This window comes from Coptis chinensis, chromosome 3 (assembly GCF_015680905.1).
Source record: "Coptis chinensis isolate HL-2020 chromosome 3, ASM1568090v1, whole genome shotgun sequence".
Classification (NCBI taxonomy): Eukaryota; Viridiplantae; Streptophyta; class Magnoliopsida; order Ranunculales; family Ranunculaceae; genus Coptis; species Coptis chinensis.
The window spans coordinates 18,741,136-18,756,503 of NC_141458.1; the positions used below are offsets into that span (position 1 = coordinate 18,741,136).

Genomic DNA, 15,368 nt, shown 5'->3' on the forward strand with positions numbered 1-15,368 from the left:
TGAGTGCTCGCCACGGTGAGGAAAATGGCGTGGCAGCTTATCTCCATTATAATACATCTGACCGACCGGCAACGATACAATCTTCCTTCAAATGAAATTGCGGTTGTTATACCCGGGGATGGAACTGAAATTAGAAGCACAAGGGATATCATTCTTCATTATAGATCGGGGCAATGCAAGAAGCGGATTGATGAATGTAATCCCGCTTATCTACCCTGCATTATCCTTTGTTTTTCCCTCGAGGTGAGCTTGGATGGTCAACCGAAATGAAGCTTTATGATGTCAATGACAACGATTCGAGGCGATTGACTCAGATGGTGTTCTATGCATATCGTTTGTTTGAACGTCATACTGAATATTCAGCAATACCCCGTGGTGGAAAATTATTTCAGGAGTTTTTGTGTGATGCTTGGGCTTCTACTGAGCAAAATCGGCTATACTATCATTATACCCACCAAAAGGATCTTCGTGCTGAAGTATACATTAGTTTGACAGATTTAGCTGAGGGTACAGATCCTGATCAGGTTGGTCAGCGGTTTATTTTGCCATCATCATTCATTGGAAGTCCAAGGTACATGTATGAGATCTTTCAAGACTTCGATGGCTATAACCGTTACAATAAGCATCGGATATATTCCTTACGATGGCGGCTAATCCTCAGCGGCGAAGTGCAAAAGCCCTTTTGGAGAACCAAAATCGTTTGATCGACCGATGTTCTTGCCCTTGTTTTCGAACTGAAGAGAAGAGCTTTAATGAAATTTATCAAGAAGAAAAAATGTGTTTGGCGTGAAGTAGCTCATGTGTACACCATTGAATTTCAGAAGCGTGGCCTCCCGACATGCATGCACTCTTTTTCCTCAAGCATGAAGATAAAAATTGGTACCGCCAGTCAAATTCATCGAATTATATCTGCAGAATTTCCGACCGGATAAGGATCCCTTGCTCTTTGATACAATAAAGAGTTGTATGATCCATGGACCGTGTGGTGTTAAAAATATGAACTTCGTGTATGGAAAATGGCAAGTGCACAAAGCATTTTCCACATGAGTTTCTGAGGCGACAACCATACAAAAAAGCGGTTATCCACTTTATATCGCCGCAACAACGGGGCGATGTCTATATGGTGAAAGACAAAGAGGTTGACAATAGGAATGTTGTCCCATATAATCCACAATTGGTGAGGATGTTTAATTGTCACATTAATGTCGAAGTGTGTGCGGGATCGCAATGTGTTAAGTACATCCACAAGTACATCTACAAGGGCAATGACAGAACAACAATGGTGTTGGACGGCGGAAATGAGATTAAACAGTACATTGATGTCAGATATATTGGACCACCAGAAGCAGCTTGGCAGCTATTTGGGTTTTCCTTACATGAAGAGTTTCCAATTGTTGTAAGATTATCTCTTCACTTGCCAGGTATTTAACACTTGATTAAACAATTTTCATCAATATACTATTAAGTTATACTGGAATGCCATACTGTTAAGTTATGATTTGTTGTCAGGTATGCATCATGTTGTGTTCAACCTTAAGGAACCGATGGAGAATATTCTTGAGAGGGGGAAACGACAAAAGTCGAGTCTCACTTCATTCTTCGACTGTTGTGCTTCAAATCTAGATGCTTGGGCCTATACTTACCAAGAATTCCCCGAGCACTTTGTTTGGCACAAAACAGAAAAGGTATGGACTAAAAGAAGCAGTGGTTATGCTATTGGCAGGATGTATTTTGCCAAGCCCAACGAGGGAGAGAGGTTTTACTTGCGTCTACTATTGACCATCGTAAAGGGCCCAACATCATTTGAGGATCTTCGCAAATTTGAAGGTATTCCTCATCCAACATTCAAGGCTGCGTGTGTTGCACGTGGACTTCTTGAAGATGATGGAGAGTGGATACATTGTTTAGAAGAAGTGGCGATAATGAATACTGGATATCAGCTAAGGAGATTGTTCGACATTATTCTGTTGGAATGCAATCCAGTGCAACCACATCTGTTGTGGGATAGATTCTCAATAAGTATATGTGATGACCTAGCGCACAAATTACGAACTATCTTCAACATTCCTAATCCATCAAAAGAGCAGGTGACAGATATTATATTAATGCATCCTTCATGTAGCCTATATTATATTATTAATACATAATTTTCCTGCATGTGACAGATTACGGGTTGCATCTATTGGAGCAGTTCCTCATGGAATCTAAAAACAAAACTCTAGAAGACTTTCCCCCGATGCCCCGACCACTCAAAAAATGGAACAAAGGGATTGGAAATAGACTAATTTGGGAGCAACGCCAACTCCAGTTTGATTTACAAGATGAACAAATCAACCGTAACATTGATCGTCTTAACAATGAGCAACGCCATACGTTTGATACCGTGGTTGATTCAGTCATGCAAAATGCAGGGGGAATTTTCTTCTTAAATGGAGCTACAGTGCGGGGAAAGACATTTGTGTATAATACAATTGCAGCTAAATGTCGTCATCTAGGACATATTGTGATTGCAGTTGCCTCATCTGGTATTGCGTCGCTTTTATTAGATGGTGGTAGAACAACTCATTCAACTTTTTCTATTCCTTTTGATGTGTTGGAGAACTCTATGTGCGGCTTCAAAAAGGATTCGCTCCAAGCAGGTTTGTTTAAAGAAACAAACCGATAATTTGGGATGAAGTCTCGATGCGAAAGATAGGTTTTGTATTGAAGCGGTCGACCGTTCACTCCGGGATGTTTGTAACAATGAAAGACCATTTGGTGGAATCAATCGTTGTTGTTAGGCGGTGACTTCCGACAAATTCTGCCAGTTGTACCACAAGGTGAACGTGAGGATATTGTAGGTGCATCACTGAGAAGGTCTTTGCTCTGGAAACACATCAATGTTTTATCTTTGGTGCAAAATATGAGATTAGACAGTAACTTGCCAGAGAATGTGTTGTTCTCCAATTTCTTGATGGAGGTATTACTTAATTTCTTGAAAAAAATAATGTTTTTTGCTAACCATTTTAAATTATACACAATCACTCATCTCATATGCTCTCGAAATTTTCAGGTTGGAATGAAACCAGAAGAAAGTGTTCAATTGCCGCCAGAGATTCAAAATTGTAGCAATCTTCATGACTTGCTAAATAATGTATATCCCGATCTAAGTGAGCAGTATGAAGTTGACCCAAATTATTTGACCGAGCGGACTATCCTTTCAGCACGCAACGATGACGTTAGCACTATAAATGCTACGGCACTAGATATGTTTCCTGGGGAAGAAATTGTTTGCTTAGGTGTCGACAAGTTAAAACGCCAATGTTGTTGATAGTGGAAGCGCCAAATAGCTATCCGATGAGTACTTGAACTCACTCGATCCTTCTAGGTTGCATCCATTCAAGCTTACTCTCAAGAAGGGATGCCCAGTAATGTTCTTTGAGAAATATAAGCAAAAGCGGATGGACTTTGTAACGCACGCCACCGATGATTGTGTGCACAAAGCCACATGTGGTGCAAGTTCTAATCTTAAGCGGAGAAAAAGAGGGAATGTGCACGCTTTATCCCGAGAATATCATGCGCGCCGACCAATGAAATACCATTTCAAATGACCAGACAACAGTTTTCGATTCGATTGTCGTTTGCAATGACGATAAACAAATCACAAGGGTAGTCTGTTAAGTACGTTGGTATTGATTTGCGAAACCAGGTATTTAGCCATGGTCAATTATATGTGGCGTTATCAAGATGCACTTCTTCAAAACGAATAAGTGTCATCCTCCTTCCTGATTCTTCAAACCACACAACTAATATCGTGTATCCTGAAGTCCTACTTTAGTTTGAGAGAAGGTGTATTTCGTAACTTTTGAGCTTTGATGTTTATTTCTCAATTCTTTTTATACATATGGTTAGGAAATAAGGAACCCTTCATTGTATGTGAGGATTTGAATCTAGATCAGCTAACAACGAGTGTGAAGTATTGACTTGTTGTTATGTCATAACATTTTGCTAAACAGAGGAATCTGTTTTTTGGTTTCTAGACAACAATATTTTTAGATAAAAAAAATACAATATTTGATAGGATAATGACTTATTAAATTTTCTGATAAATGAATGAATTTGATGCATATGTTTATATAACAAAGGTCATCATAATCCAAAACAATCTAAGTAGCATACACCCTCCATAAGCACTCAATATTAATTTTGTAAATAATAGTTATTAGATTTTTGTGTTTCTTTTGTAGCTTTTAATTTAATTAATAAAAAAAATGAATAACGTTATGACTCGAGTGGCGTAGCCACGAGTTAATTTCTAGTTTAATAATATATCAACTATATTTCTGATATAATTAACTATATATATTGATATATCGACATACAAAATAAAAGGATATATATCTATTGATATATCGATATATATATATATATATATATATATATATATATATATATCTACTGATATATCAATATTTATCAGTTTTTGGGAGTCTAATATATCACCCGATATCGAAATATTTGGCCTTGATCAAGACTATGATGAAATGTTCTTATACTTTCTTCATATGATGAAACTAGCTTTCGAATCCGTCCTACGAACGGATGCCATTATATTAAATTATTGTAAAAAATATTAGCAACTATGCATAGCTATGAGATATGAAAATTATATTAATCAGTCATTCAAATTTCTTGCACCACTCTCTATAAAAAGGAAACATCAACTTCTTTTTGTTGTTAGGTTTAATAATAGAAGTTTGATTGAAGTTTTGTGAGAATGCCTAATGTGACGAAGATAATATTGAAGCTACTTGAATAACATGACATTCTTAATCATAATAAAACAATTATGATAAACATTACTTAAAATGCAAAACTATATTTGTCAAGACATTTATTCCCCCTACATATAATACAAACATGTTTTAGGGTTATTAGTTCAATGCATTTGCATCAAGTTTTTGATTTTCCATTAATTATTCTTTGAGGTTAGTTAAATGTAGTACATTACATTCAGTTTCCAATTTCTTATTAATTATTCTTTGAGGTTAGTTCAATGTAGTTGCATTAAGTTTCCTGATAAGAGCCCAAAACTGTAGTTTTAACCCCTTAGCAGTCATACTTTTAGACCAATTATGTGAGTAATAAGTAATAGTTAATACTGATTACGTGTTTTTATGTATTCCAGGCTTCAAAGTCAATTATGTGCAGGAATGTGCCACTTTGATGAGATAAAGGAGCAATGGTTGGTTACTAAGGAGTTCGGTGATTAAAGGCCAAGATTCAAGAAGACAAAGCCTTTGTAAAAGCCTCGGTCAAAAGATGAAAAGTCAAGGTCAACGCAGTAAACTTGAGCACTGTAAAGGCAGAGAACTTCGAAGACCATATCTTTGGACTCAGACCTTGGAATTGGGCCTACCTTATGTCAAAACGACCGGCTCGGAAAGAGCTTTCCAATGGACCAAGCCTTGACCCAATCAGAGGAGTAAAAGTGGACGAAAAGTCTGCTGGAAGCCAACGACGGTGAAGAGGCCTTTTGATTTGAAGAATTGAGTTTTGGGCCGATCCTCCGCCCCAAAACATGACTCCAAGCCCATGCACGATTTTGGATCGGAACATATAAAAACAAAAGCTTAGCTCTTTGTTAATGGTAGCTAGTTAGACCTAAAATAATATAGATAAATCTAGATCTGTTTTCATTAATTAATTTAAGTTTTAGTTCCATTTTCAGTTCTTGTTTTAGATTAAGTCTTTGAATCATTATTCTTGATTGATTAGATAAATAAAAAATAGTTATTTTAGCAAGTTCGAATGGGGGGTATTTCAATTTATAGATATAGTTTTAATTATTGTTGGTTACCATTTCTTAGTTGTTAATTAGAATTTAATCATTGTTTAGTTTAGATTAAGTAGATTTCGAATCTTGATATTATGTTTATTTATAATAATATGGGAAATGATGTTTTGATGACTCAAGGCTAAAACATCCATTAGAGGGGTTGATGAAGCCTTGATGAAAACTTAGTTGTTTAGTATAGAATCGTTGTAGAATCTATTCCACTCTAGAAGGTCGTGTGTTTAGCCATGAGAATGGGTGGGCTTAACCTCACATGCTACTTTAGTACTTGGTAGAAATGTCATGAACACTAGGGATTAGACTCGAAATTCTTGCCGTGAAAACGTAAGAATCGAGATACGACACTCTATACTAGGTTATTAAGTTGGATTCGAGGTGGATTTAATTCCCCTTTATTTCTTTATCTAGATTCAAACAATCGTATTTCCGTAGCTTTCGTAGATTAACTTTAGTTTATATTTTATCTTGTTATTTATTATATTATTATATCTTGTTATTTAAATTAACGCGTCTTGTTAGCATAACATTTCGTAAAGCTCTCATTAGACTTAAGACTGATTTCTTAGACTTAGAAAACAATCCATGCTAGGGAACTAGGAGTGGAGCGAACTTCCTACTCCACTTAGTGCAATTAAGCGATCGAGTAGAAGCTTTGATAATTGAGATTAAAAGATCAGTTTTAGTTTACTTACGTTTTGAATTCATCGTTCATTTCGTAGGTAAACTATTCATTTTACATTTATCAAATGGCGCCGCTGCCATCTTAGTTGCACTTTAGCATTGTTTTCTTTGTAGAAGTAGTCATTTTAAGTCCCATTAAACCCACCCACCCTTGGTTGTTTCATCTTGTGGTTGCCCATTTCAGCTTTGACAAATTCGAGAAAAATACCGCGGGGCCCACGCTTCAGGAGAGCGACCCGCTAAGTTATTGGAATTTCATCTACCATCGAAGCCCGGCTACCATGCATACCAAGTGCGACCAGCTAAGTTCTTGGAACTTCGACTTTACCGAAGCGATTCGCCTCGAGACGGATCGAGCGGCCCTTACCTGAAATTCCGAATTTTCCCGGGTTTGATTCGAACTTCGAGTTGTCAAGTTTTTCAGTGTTCTAATCTCTTATATACCTCTGAACACGCGTACCACAAGACGCTATTCATAAGCGAAGCAAGGACGCTATCAGGTATTCCTTTCTTCCATACCTCGCATTTCCAGTTAGAGGTTTTCTACTAGTATATCAGAATTGTTTGGAGTGTTGCATGTTTAGTTAAGCTCAACTTAGTCTTGTATGAGATTAAGGTCTGGTCGAACAAAAACAACAAACGTAATTACACGGCAACAAACAAGTCTATCTAGTACACCACCCACGACACCTCTAGCTACTATCACACACACCATACCTGACATAATGGCTGAAGAAAGAGAGACTCCTCTCTCCGACTTTTACAAAGCCTTGAGCGATAGCCCTAAATCTTGCATCGTTCTAGCAGACCCAGTGGGGATTTTGAATCCCCAAACATATTTAATTTGTTACCCGTTTTTCATGGGTTAGACCATGAAAAACCTTATCAGCACATGCGTAGGATTGAACAAGTCCTTACAACATTCCATCATCCTACGGTAGGTGCGGAACAAATTAAACTGAGGGTATTCCCTTTCACATTAGCCGATAAGGCGGCGTCTTGGTTAACTGCCCAAGCGCCTAATTCTGTGGACTCGTGGGCTAAACTTGTTCAGCTGTTTATGGAACATTTTTACCCACCCCTAAAGACGGATGAGATGCTTTCCAAGATTCATTTTTTCCGCCAGAATCCTCATGAATCATTTTCTGAGGCATGGAATCGTTTCACCGATCTCCTTATAGAGTGTCCACATCATAACTTAGCTAAAGACACGTTAGTTCGTGCCTTTTTCAAAGGTCTTCTACACCACCATAAAGAAGTCCTTGACATAATGAATGAGGGTAGTTTCCTAAGTAAAGGAGCCTCGGAGGCTTACAAATTTTTAGAAGACCAAACTAAACGGAATAATAATTGGGGGGGTAGTGATGATATCCCCCAGATGTTTGAGAAGAAAACCGATCCGAACTTAAAAATTTACTCGAATCTCTAACTAAAAAGTAGAGGCTATTTACGCTCAACAAAAGCCTATCCCGTCATGAATGTAAACTCCAACCCATGTAATTTCTGTTTGAGTCCAGAGCACCACGACGATTATTGTCCTCTAGCTTATGAACAACAACCAATTTAACAAGATAATGTTTACTCTATTAATAACTATCCTATTCCTAACGCCTTTGAGACAACATCCCAACTTCACCGGTTGGAGAAATAATCAACAAGTAACACCTCCAGGGTACAATAATCAAAACGTTAGGCAAGCAAACAATTATAACCAAGCTCCACCTAGGCAAGGACAAGGACAAGGACAAGGACAAGGTCAAGGGAATTATAATAATTATAACAACCAAGCGCAACCACGACAAGGTCAAGCACAAGGTCGAATAATTATAATAATTATAATACCAATAGAGGTATCGTTAGGTTAATAATAATAACTATCACAACCCACCCATAAATAATCAACGAGAGATAGTTCGGTCGCACCACCCGTGACTACTACACCTACACAACCGGATCGATCGGCCTTTTATACAAGTTACCCAACAACTTTTCCGGACAATGACTAATCAAACCAACAGATTTTACAATCCATAAATCGGGGCATACAACAGCGGTTAGCCTGCTTTAAAGCCCAACCAAAAGGCGTGTTTCGGGGACAAAGCGATACCAAACCCTAAAACAAACAAACACGACCTTTGAGGTAAGCGGTAATTCTAGTGCGGAAACTACAATCGTAGGTGACCTAAATGCCATCACCACTCTCCGATTGCGGAAGAGTGGTTGATAACAAAGTAACTCACGCCTATAGTTACCCCATCGATTACTCCTACACCGGATATCGAACTAGATACCGATAGAAATCGAGGAGCCTACCACGGTAGAGGTACCGGTTAAATCACAACCAAAGAAACCGAAAGCCAAGGTTACACATCAAGTAGAGCTATATGCGAAATATAGAGCTTAAACCACCGTTCCCTAAAAAATTAGCCATGCTAACCGGGGATACAAACTTTGAGGAAATTAGGAACGTTTTCAAGAATCTAACGATAAACCTTCCTTTTCTCGAAGCTATTAAAAGCTACCTAACCACGCTAAGTTTCTTAAAGAGTTGTGCACTACTAAGTAAGACCAACATACCTAAAGACGCTTTTTAGCGAGCAGTTCCCCAACTTTATCCGAAAATAATGGAATTGTTAAGTACAAGGACCCCGGTAGATCCCTACGGTAAAATGCACCTTAGGAGATTCCCACACGACGACGCGCTTTTATTAGACACGGGGCGAAGTGTTAACTTACTCCCCGTATTACTTGTATAAACAAATAGGTCTACAGAAATGCAACCTACAAAAATAACGTTACAATTAGCGGACGGTCAATTAAGTATCCTAAAGGTGTAGTGAAAAGCGTGCTTGTTAAGGTTCGGATTTCTACTATCCCGCTGATTTTGTTATCCTCGATACGTAAGTCGCTAATGACTCTGTACCCGATCATCTTAGGGCGCCCTTCTTGGCAACCGCCAACGCGCTTATAAATTGTCGCGATGGAAAGATGTCCTTATCTTTTGGCCATCTTTCCGTCGAGGTAAATGTTTTTAAAATGATGAAACAGATTAATGTGATTCGATGCGTAGATGGGGAGGTTAGCATGATCGAGAGTTTAGCTCAAGATTATTTTAACAACACGTTTCACGAAAACAATATGTACAAATTCCTTTCTTTTGGAACTTCAGATTTTGTAAATGACTCCTACTTAGAGGAAGTCAACACCATCCCGAGTCCACACCAATTGTAGACCGTCGGGTTGCTCCATATACGATTACTTAAGACTTGCTACCTAAGCAAGTCTTCATTACGCAAGATAAGGACACTTATGAAACATCAACGGACATTCCGGCCCACACCGGTCTTAAACCTCTTTCCCGGAGTTAAAATATATTCAACTTGATCCGGATGGTAGTCACCCGATAATTATATCTTCTCTGTTAACTAAGGATGAAGAGACATGTTTAATAAGGGTGATTAGGGAACATCGGTCTGGGGATTGGTTGGTCCCTAGCCGACATTGGGCGGAATTGACCCTAATGTTTGCACTCATCGTATCCATTTGGAGGATAACGCGAAGACTTCTCGCGAACCTCAGCATCGCTTGAACTCTGCCATGAAAGAGGTGGTTAGGGAAGAAGTCTTGCGATTACTCGATGCGGGTATTATATACCCAATCTCCGATAGCGAATGGGTAAGTCCCATTCATGTAGTTCCTAAGAAATCGGGAGTTACCATGGTACGTAACGGGAAGGGTAACTATGTTGTCACTCAAGGTCCTATGAAATGGAGAATCTGTATTGATTACAGACGTTTAAATGCTATGACACGAAATGATCACTTTCCCTTACCATTTATAGATCGGATGCTAGAACGCGTCTAGGCTGGTCATGCCTTTTATTGTTTTACGGATGGCTACTCCGGCTATTTTCAGATTATTATTGATATTGATGACCAAGAAAAGACAACCTTCACATGTCCCGCCCGGAACATATGCCTATAAGCGAATGCCTTTTGGCCTTTGTAATGCCCCGGTACCTTCCAATGATGTATGCTTCATATATTTAGTGACATGGTAGAGCTTTTTATGGAAGTGTTCATGGATGATTTTTCTATCTATGGAGACTCCTTTACAGAATGCTTGTCTAACCTATCTAAGGTCTTGACACGGTGTGAAGAAAAGAGCCTCGTTTTTTAAATTGGGAAAAGTGTCATTTCATGGTCAAAAGGGCATAGTACTAGGTCATATTGTATCTAGTGATGGCATCGAAGTAGATAAAGCCAAACTAGATAAGATAGCGACCCTACCTAAACCACGGATTGTCCGTGAGATTAAGAGCCTTTCTAGGCCATGCAGGGGTTTTATAGGCGTTTCATTAAAGATTTTTCGAAAATAGCTAGGCCTTTAACTAACACGCTTTTGAAGGATGCAATCTTTGATTTTAATTTTAACAGTAAACAGGCTTTTGAAACCTTAAAAGCCTAACCTTGCACCTATTATACAGCCTCGGATTGGTCTAAACCTTCGAACTCATGTGTGATGCTAGTGACTATGCAGTTGGTGTCGTCTTGGACAGAAACTAGATAATAAGTCCATCAAGTATTTATTATGCTAGTAAAACATTAAACGATGCTCAACGGAATTATACAACTACTGAAAAAGAATTCTTAGCTGTCATTTATGCTTTAGATAAGTTTCGTCCTTATTTGGTTGGTTCTAAAACTTTAGTTTACACGGACCATGCAGCCCTTAGGTACCTTCTTGCAAAGAAGGATGCTAAGCAGAGATTAATCCGATGGATTCTTCTCCTGCAAGAGTTCACATTAGAAATAAAGGACAAAAGAGGGGTCAAAAACGTAGGTTGCCGACCACTTATCTAGACTTTACAAATGACGATAGTAGTGATTACGAGTCCATACCGGACTCTTTTCCTAATGAGCATCGTATGCTATTTTTCATCACCATGGTATGCGGACATCGTGAAATTATTTAGCGGCTGATGTTATGCCTTATAATTGGTCAAGAAATGAACGTAAGAAGTTCTTGGCGAGTCAAGTTATACTCTTTGGGATGAGCCCTACCTTTTAAGTATTGTGCGGATCAGATTATTCGTCGTTGCATTCCCGGTGGGAATATAATGAAGTTCTATCGTTACGCCATGACAAAGAGTGTGGTGGCCACTTTAGTGGAATGAAAACAGCCGCTAAAAGTTCTTCAATGTGGATTTTATTGGTCTACCCTTTTTAAGGATGCCCAAGTGCATTGCAAGGCGGTATTCGTTTACAACAACTTGGGCTTAATCACGGCGTAATATGATGCCATTAAATCCAATCTTGATAGTAGAAATTTTTATGTTTGGGGTATTGATTTCATGGGCCCTTTCCCCGTTTCCCACGGTTATAGTTATGTTCTAGGTGCCGTGGACTACGTGTCTAAATGGATAGAGGCCCTAGCTTGCGTAGCAATGACCATAAGACCGTTGTATTTTTATGAAAGAATATATTTTTGTCGGTTTGGCATTCCTAAAGCCATCATTAGTGATGGTGGAACACATTTTTGCAGAGAGTTGTTGCATCCCTAGTGAAAAAGTATGGAGTTACACACAAAGTAGCAACTCCTTATCATCCACAAACTAGCGGCCAAGTAGAAGTTTCTAATAGGAAATCAAAAGATTTTAGAAACAACAAGAAACCCCGATAGGAAAGGCGGTCGGCGTCTATCGGATGCCTTATGGGCGATAGAACTGCTTTCAAAACTCCTATAGGTATGTCTCCCTTTAGACTTGTATTTGGGAAACCATGTCATTTGCCGGTTGAATTAGAGCACCGTGCTCGTGGGCTATAAAAGCCTTAACTTCAATATTGATGAGGCGGGTGTCAAATATGAGTTACAATTAAATGAGCTTGAAGAAATCCGTGGCGATTCTTACGATCATGAAGGATTATAAAGCTAACATGAAACGTGTTCATGATAAGCATATCTTGCGCAAAGAGTTTGTGGTCGGACAAAAGGTTTTGCTTTACAACTCCGATCTACATATTTTCCCGAGGGAAACTAAAAACCCGTTGGGTGCGGTCCTTTTCTCGTTATCAAGTCACCCCTTTACGGGGCAATTACCTTGGTAAATCCCAAGGACAACAAGTACCTTTCAAGTTAACGGTCAACGATTAAAATATTTTCACGAACTTCGTCGATATAGAGGAAGTCCTTTTACGGGACCCTATCTATGAGGAATGACCCTTGTCATTGGTGTACTTCCTTTCACTTCCATTTAATGGTAAGTGCACCATTAAGGTATCCGGGCCCTCCCTATGGAGTGTGTGGCTATAAGTACCGGATCCTAAGTCCACGGTTCACATATTTCACGTTTTCCACTCTTGCATGTTTTCTCGGATTTTTGAGTCATGTTTCTCTATGGTGTGAATTATGTCTTTATTTGCTTATTGTTTTTCCCCAAAAAAAAAATAATAATAATAAAAAAAATAATAAAAAAAAATAATAAAAAATAAAAATAATAATAATAATAATAATAATAATAATAATAATAATAATAATAATAGTTGTTTTCATTTTTAGATATAGATATATATCTAAACCCATAAAACTAGCAATCCAACAAGTCTTGGGAATCTGACTTTAAACGACCCATGTTAAAACAAATTTTGTGTTTAAAAATTTGTTTGGGGGTGGGAAATCAGTCTTTCCATCCGGATTGCTCGAACTTTCTATTTGTGTTGCTTAGGTCCATTAGTATACTTCATTGGGGTTGACGTCATCTAATTTAGAGTTTATTCGTTAAGATAACTTACGTCACACACGCATTCGAGGCATTTTTCCACACTCTTATCGTCACCCATGGTTAGAATTGAGTGTTTTATGGATTATTGGATTGGAAATTCTCTACCGATCATTTCCATAACTCATTCGGCCAAAATCGGCCAAGAACAAAGCGGCAAATTGAATTTGAAATTACGCCGAAAAATCGAAAAATTTCGAATTCAAATTGGGGCAGGCCCAAGACGCACACCTTTGTCGTCTCCTTCCTTCCCAAAACGCGGTGTTTCCTATTCCACTCCCGCCGGCTACCATGGTTTAAAACAAACCCTAAACCAAATAAAAAAATAGGGAGGAGAGCGAAAACCGAACTACACTCACGCCAAGTAATTCAATCAATCGAAATCTTCTTCAAACCATTACCACAAACTACCCCAACAATTTTACAACTCCAAAACAACCACCGTAACCACCACCGCCACCACCATTTGTTTCGTTGTTTTTATCAAACTCGCCTCCCCAAAGGCTACAAAACCATTAGTTATCTAAGAAACTTCAATGGCGCTTTGACGACGAAGAATGTTGCCGAGCACGTTTGAGGCCGACCATTTCACACCATTTTACGGCCCGATATGATTAAGAGGGATTGAAACAGATGTGGTATCGACGGAGGAGTTCTATCACTATGATTTGGTAGAACAGTTTTATAAGAAACGAGAATTGGAGGGAAATAGGATTTTCATTAGGATAGCGAGGAGCGAGGAGGGAAGTAACGGCGGTTGTTATCGAAGCTATTAGGAATCACGCCGTAACCAACCTAGATATCGACCATTCGGGAATCGGTATCTGGAGTTCCTGCTTTGATGAAAGATAACGGTCATAGAGGGTGAATACAATACGATATCTCATTCGTTCGCTGACGATTTCGAGAACCAATCAACTGGGTGTAGCTTCGGTGGATTGGTAGGAACGCCCCTCGGGAAAGACAAAGTCGGCGACATCGGACTTCGACTGTTCCGTGACGTTCTCCGGATTTTGCAAACGAATGAGTGTAATTTCTGCATCCTCGGTTTAATTTTGAATGTGATTGGAGGAGTGGGAAAGAGCATGGCACCTCTTCCCCGTATTGATTACTAAGATCATGCTCTCATTTAGAGCTGTCATAAAAATCTGCTCCTCCTATTAAGATCAAATTGTATTCTAATGCAAGTATTTATAAGGAATGCATCCAAGAGACTTGGTGGATTGTCTGCAGAGGATGAAGTTGATTCGGATAATGAAGGGAAGATATGACATGGTTGGTTGAGGATAATTTCGATAGTCATACTTCTAATTTAGAACGAATGATAATCTTTTCGCGAAACCGGTTTCGCGATGGCGCGTTATCGTGATCTGTGAAGATATCCGACATAGACAAATTGTAATTGAAATAAGCAAACGAACTTTCGTGACGAGAGTTGAAATGCTTTCGAAAGGGGTCGGGGAAGATATCTTGTCTAAATTGGAGATTATCCACCGTAATCACCAAGCCCAAAGATGCGACTCAAAGATGAGATGGAAGTACGGCTTGTTCAGGATAGAGATGCTTTACGGCGATGCCACTTTCGGGGATGAGTCCGTCTCGGTGAGTCCGAGAGGTATGGCGTCGTCGCCAAGCAGCCGGATGGCTCAAGCCATTCTTCACCCAGAACCGGTCTCCATCTCAGGGACCATCTTCTTCACACGCCTAGGTGTTCACCATCAGTTGTGTCCTGTTATTTCATTGTTTTTATTGTTTTGTTAGTGGAATTTTATTTCAGTAGTTAGATTTAAATATTAAGTTGTTTGTTTTAGATTGCTTGGATTTCATATTATTTTAATATAATTTATTTTGATCATCTTTCGTAAGGTTGTCTTGGAGTAAAAGTTGAAAATTAGGTCGACATCGGCATATCTATGATTTTTTTGTAGTGGTAGCATGATATGTAGGAGAGTTTAGAAGTTACTATTCTAAACCAAGTTTAAAAGATATCGGGTTGTTAGGAAATCAAAACTATGGTTAGTTTCGTTTTCGGGTTTGGCAGTTTTCTATTTAGGAAATTGCCTTAAAACAATT

General features: G+C 38.8%; 1 protein-coding gene and 1 non-coding gene across 2 annotated transcripts; one reads left to right on the forward strand and one right to left on the reverse strand.

Annotated features, from left to right (window-relative positions):
* The first annotated feature begins 1,120 nt into the window (after positions 1-1,120).
* Positions 1,121-2,665, forward strand: LOC147508443 (uncharacterized). The gene is made up of 3 exons (XM_086597094.1): positions 1,121-1,421; positions 1,510-2,019; positions 2,166-2,665. Exons 1-3 carry the CDS (start codon positions 1,121-1,123, stop codon positions 2,663-2,665), a joined length of 1,311 nt encoding a protein of 436 aa, XP_086453220.1.
* Positions 2,666-7,613: 4,948 nt separating this feature from the next.
* LOC147508444 (small nucleolar RNA R71) lies at positions 7,614-7,717 on the reverse strand. Its single transcript, XR_015219624.1, has one exon. It is a non-coding gene; the product is annotated as a small nucleolar RNA R71 (small nucleolar RNA).
* Positions 7,718-15,368: the final 7,651 nt, after the last annotated feature.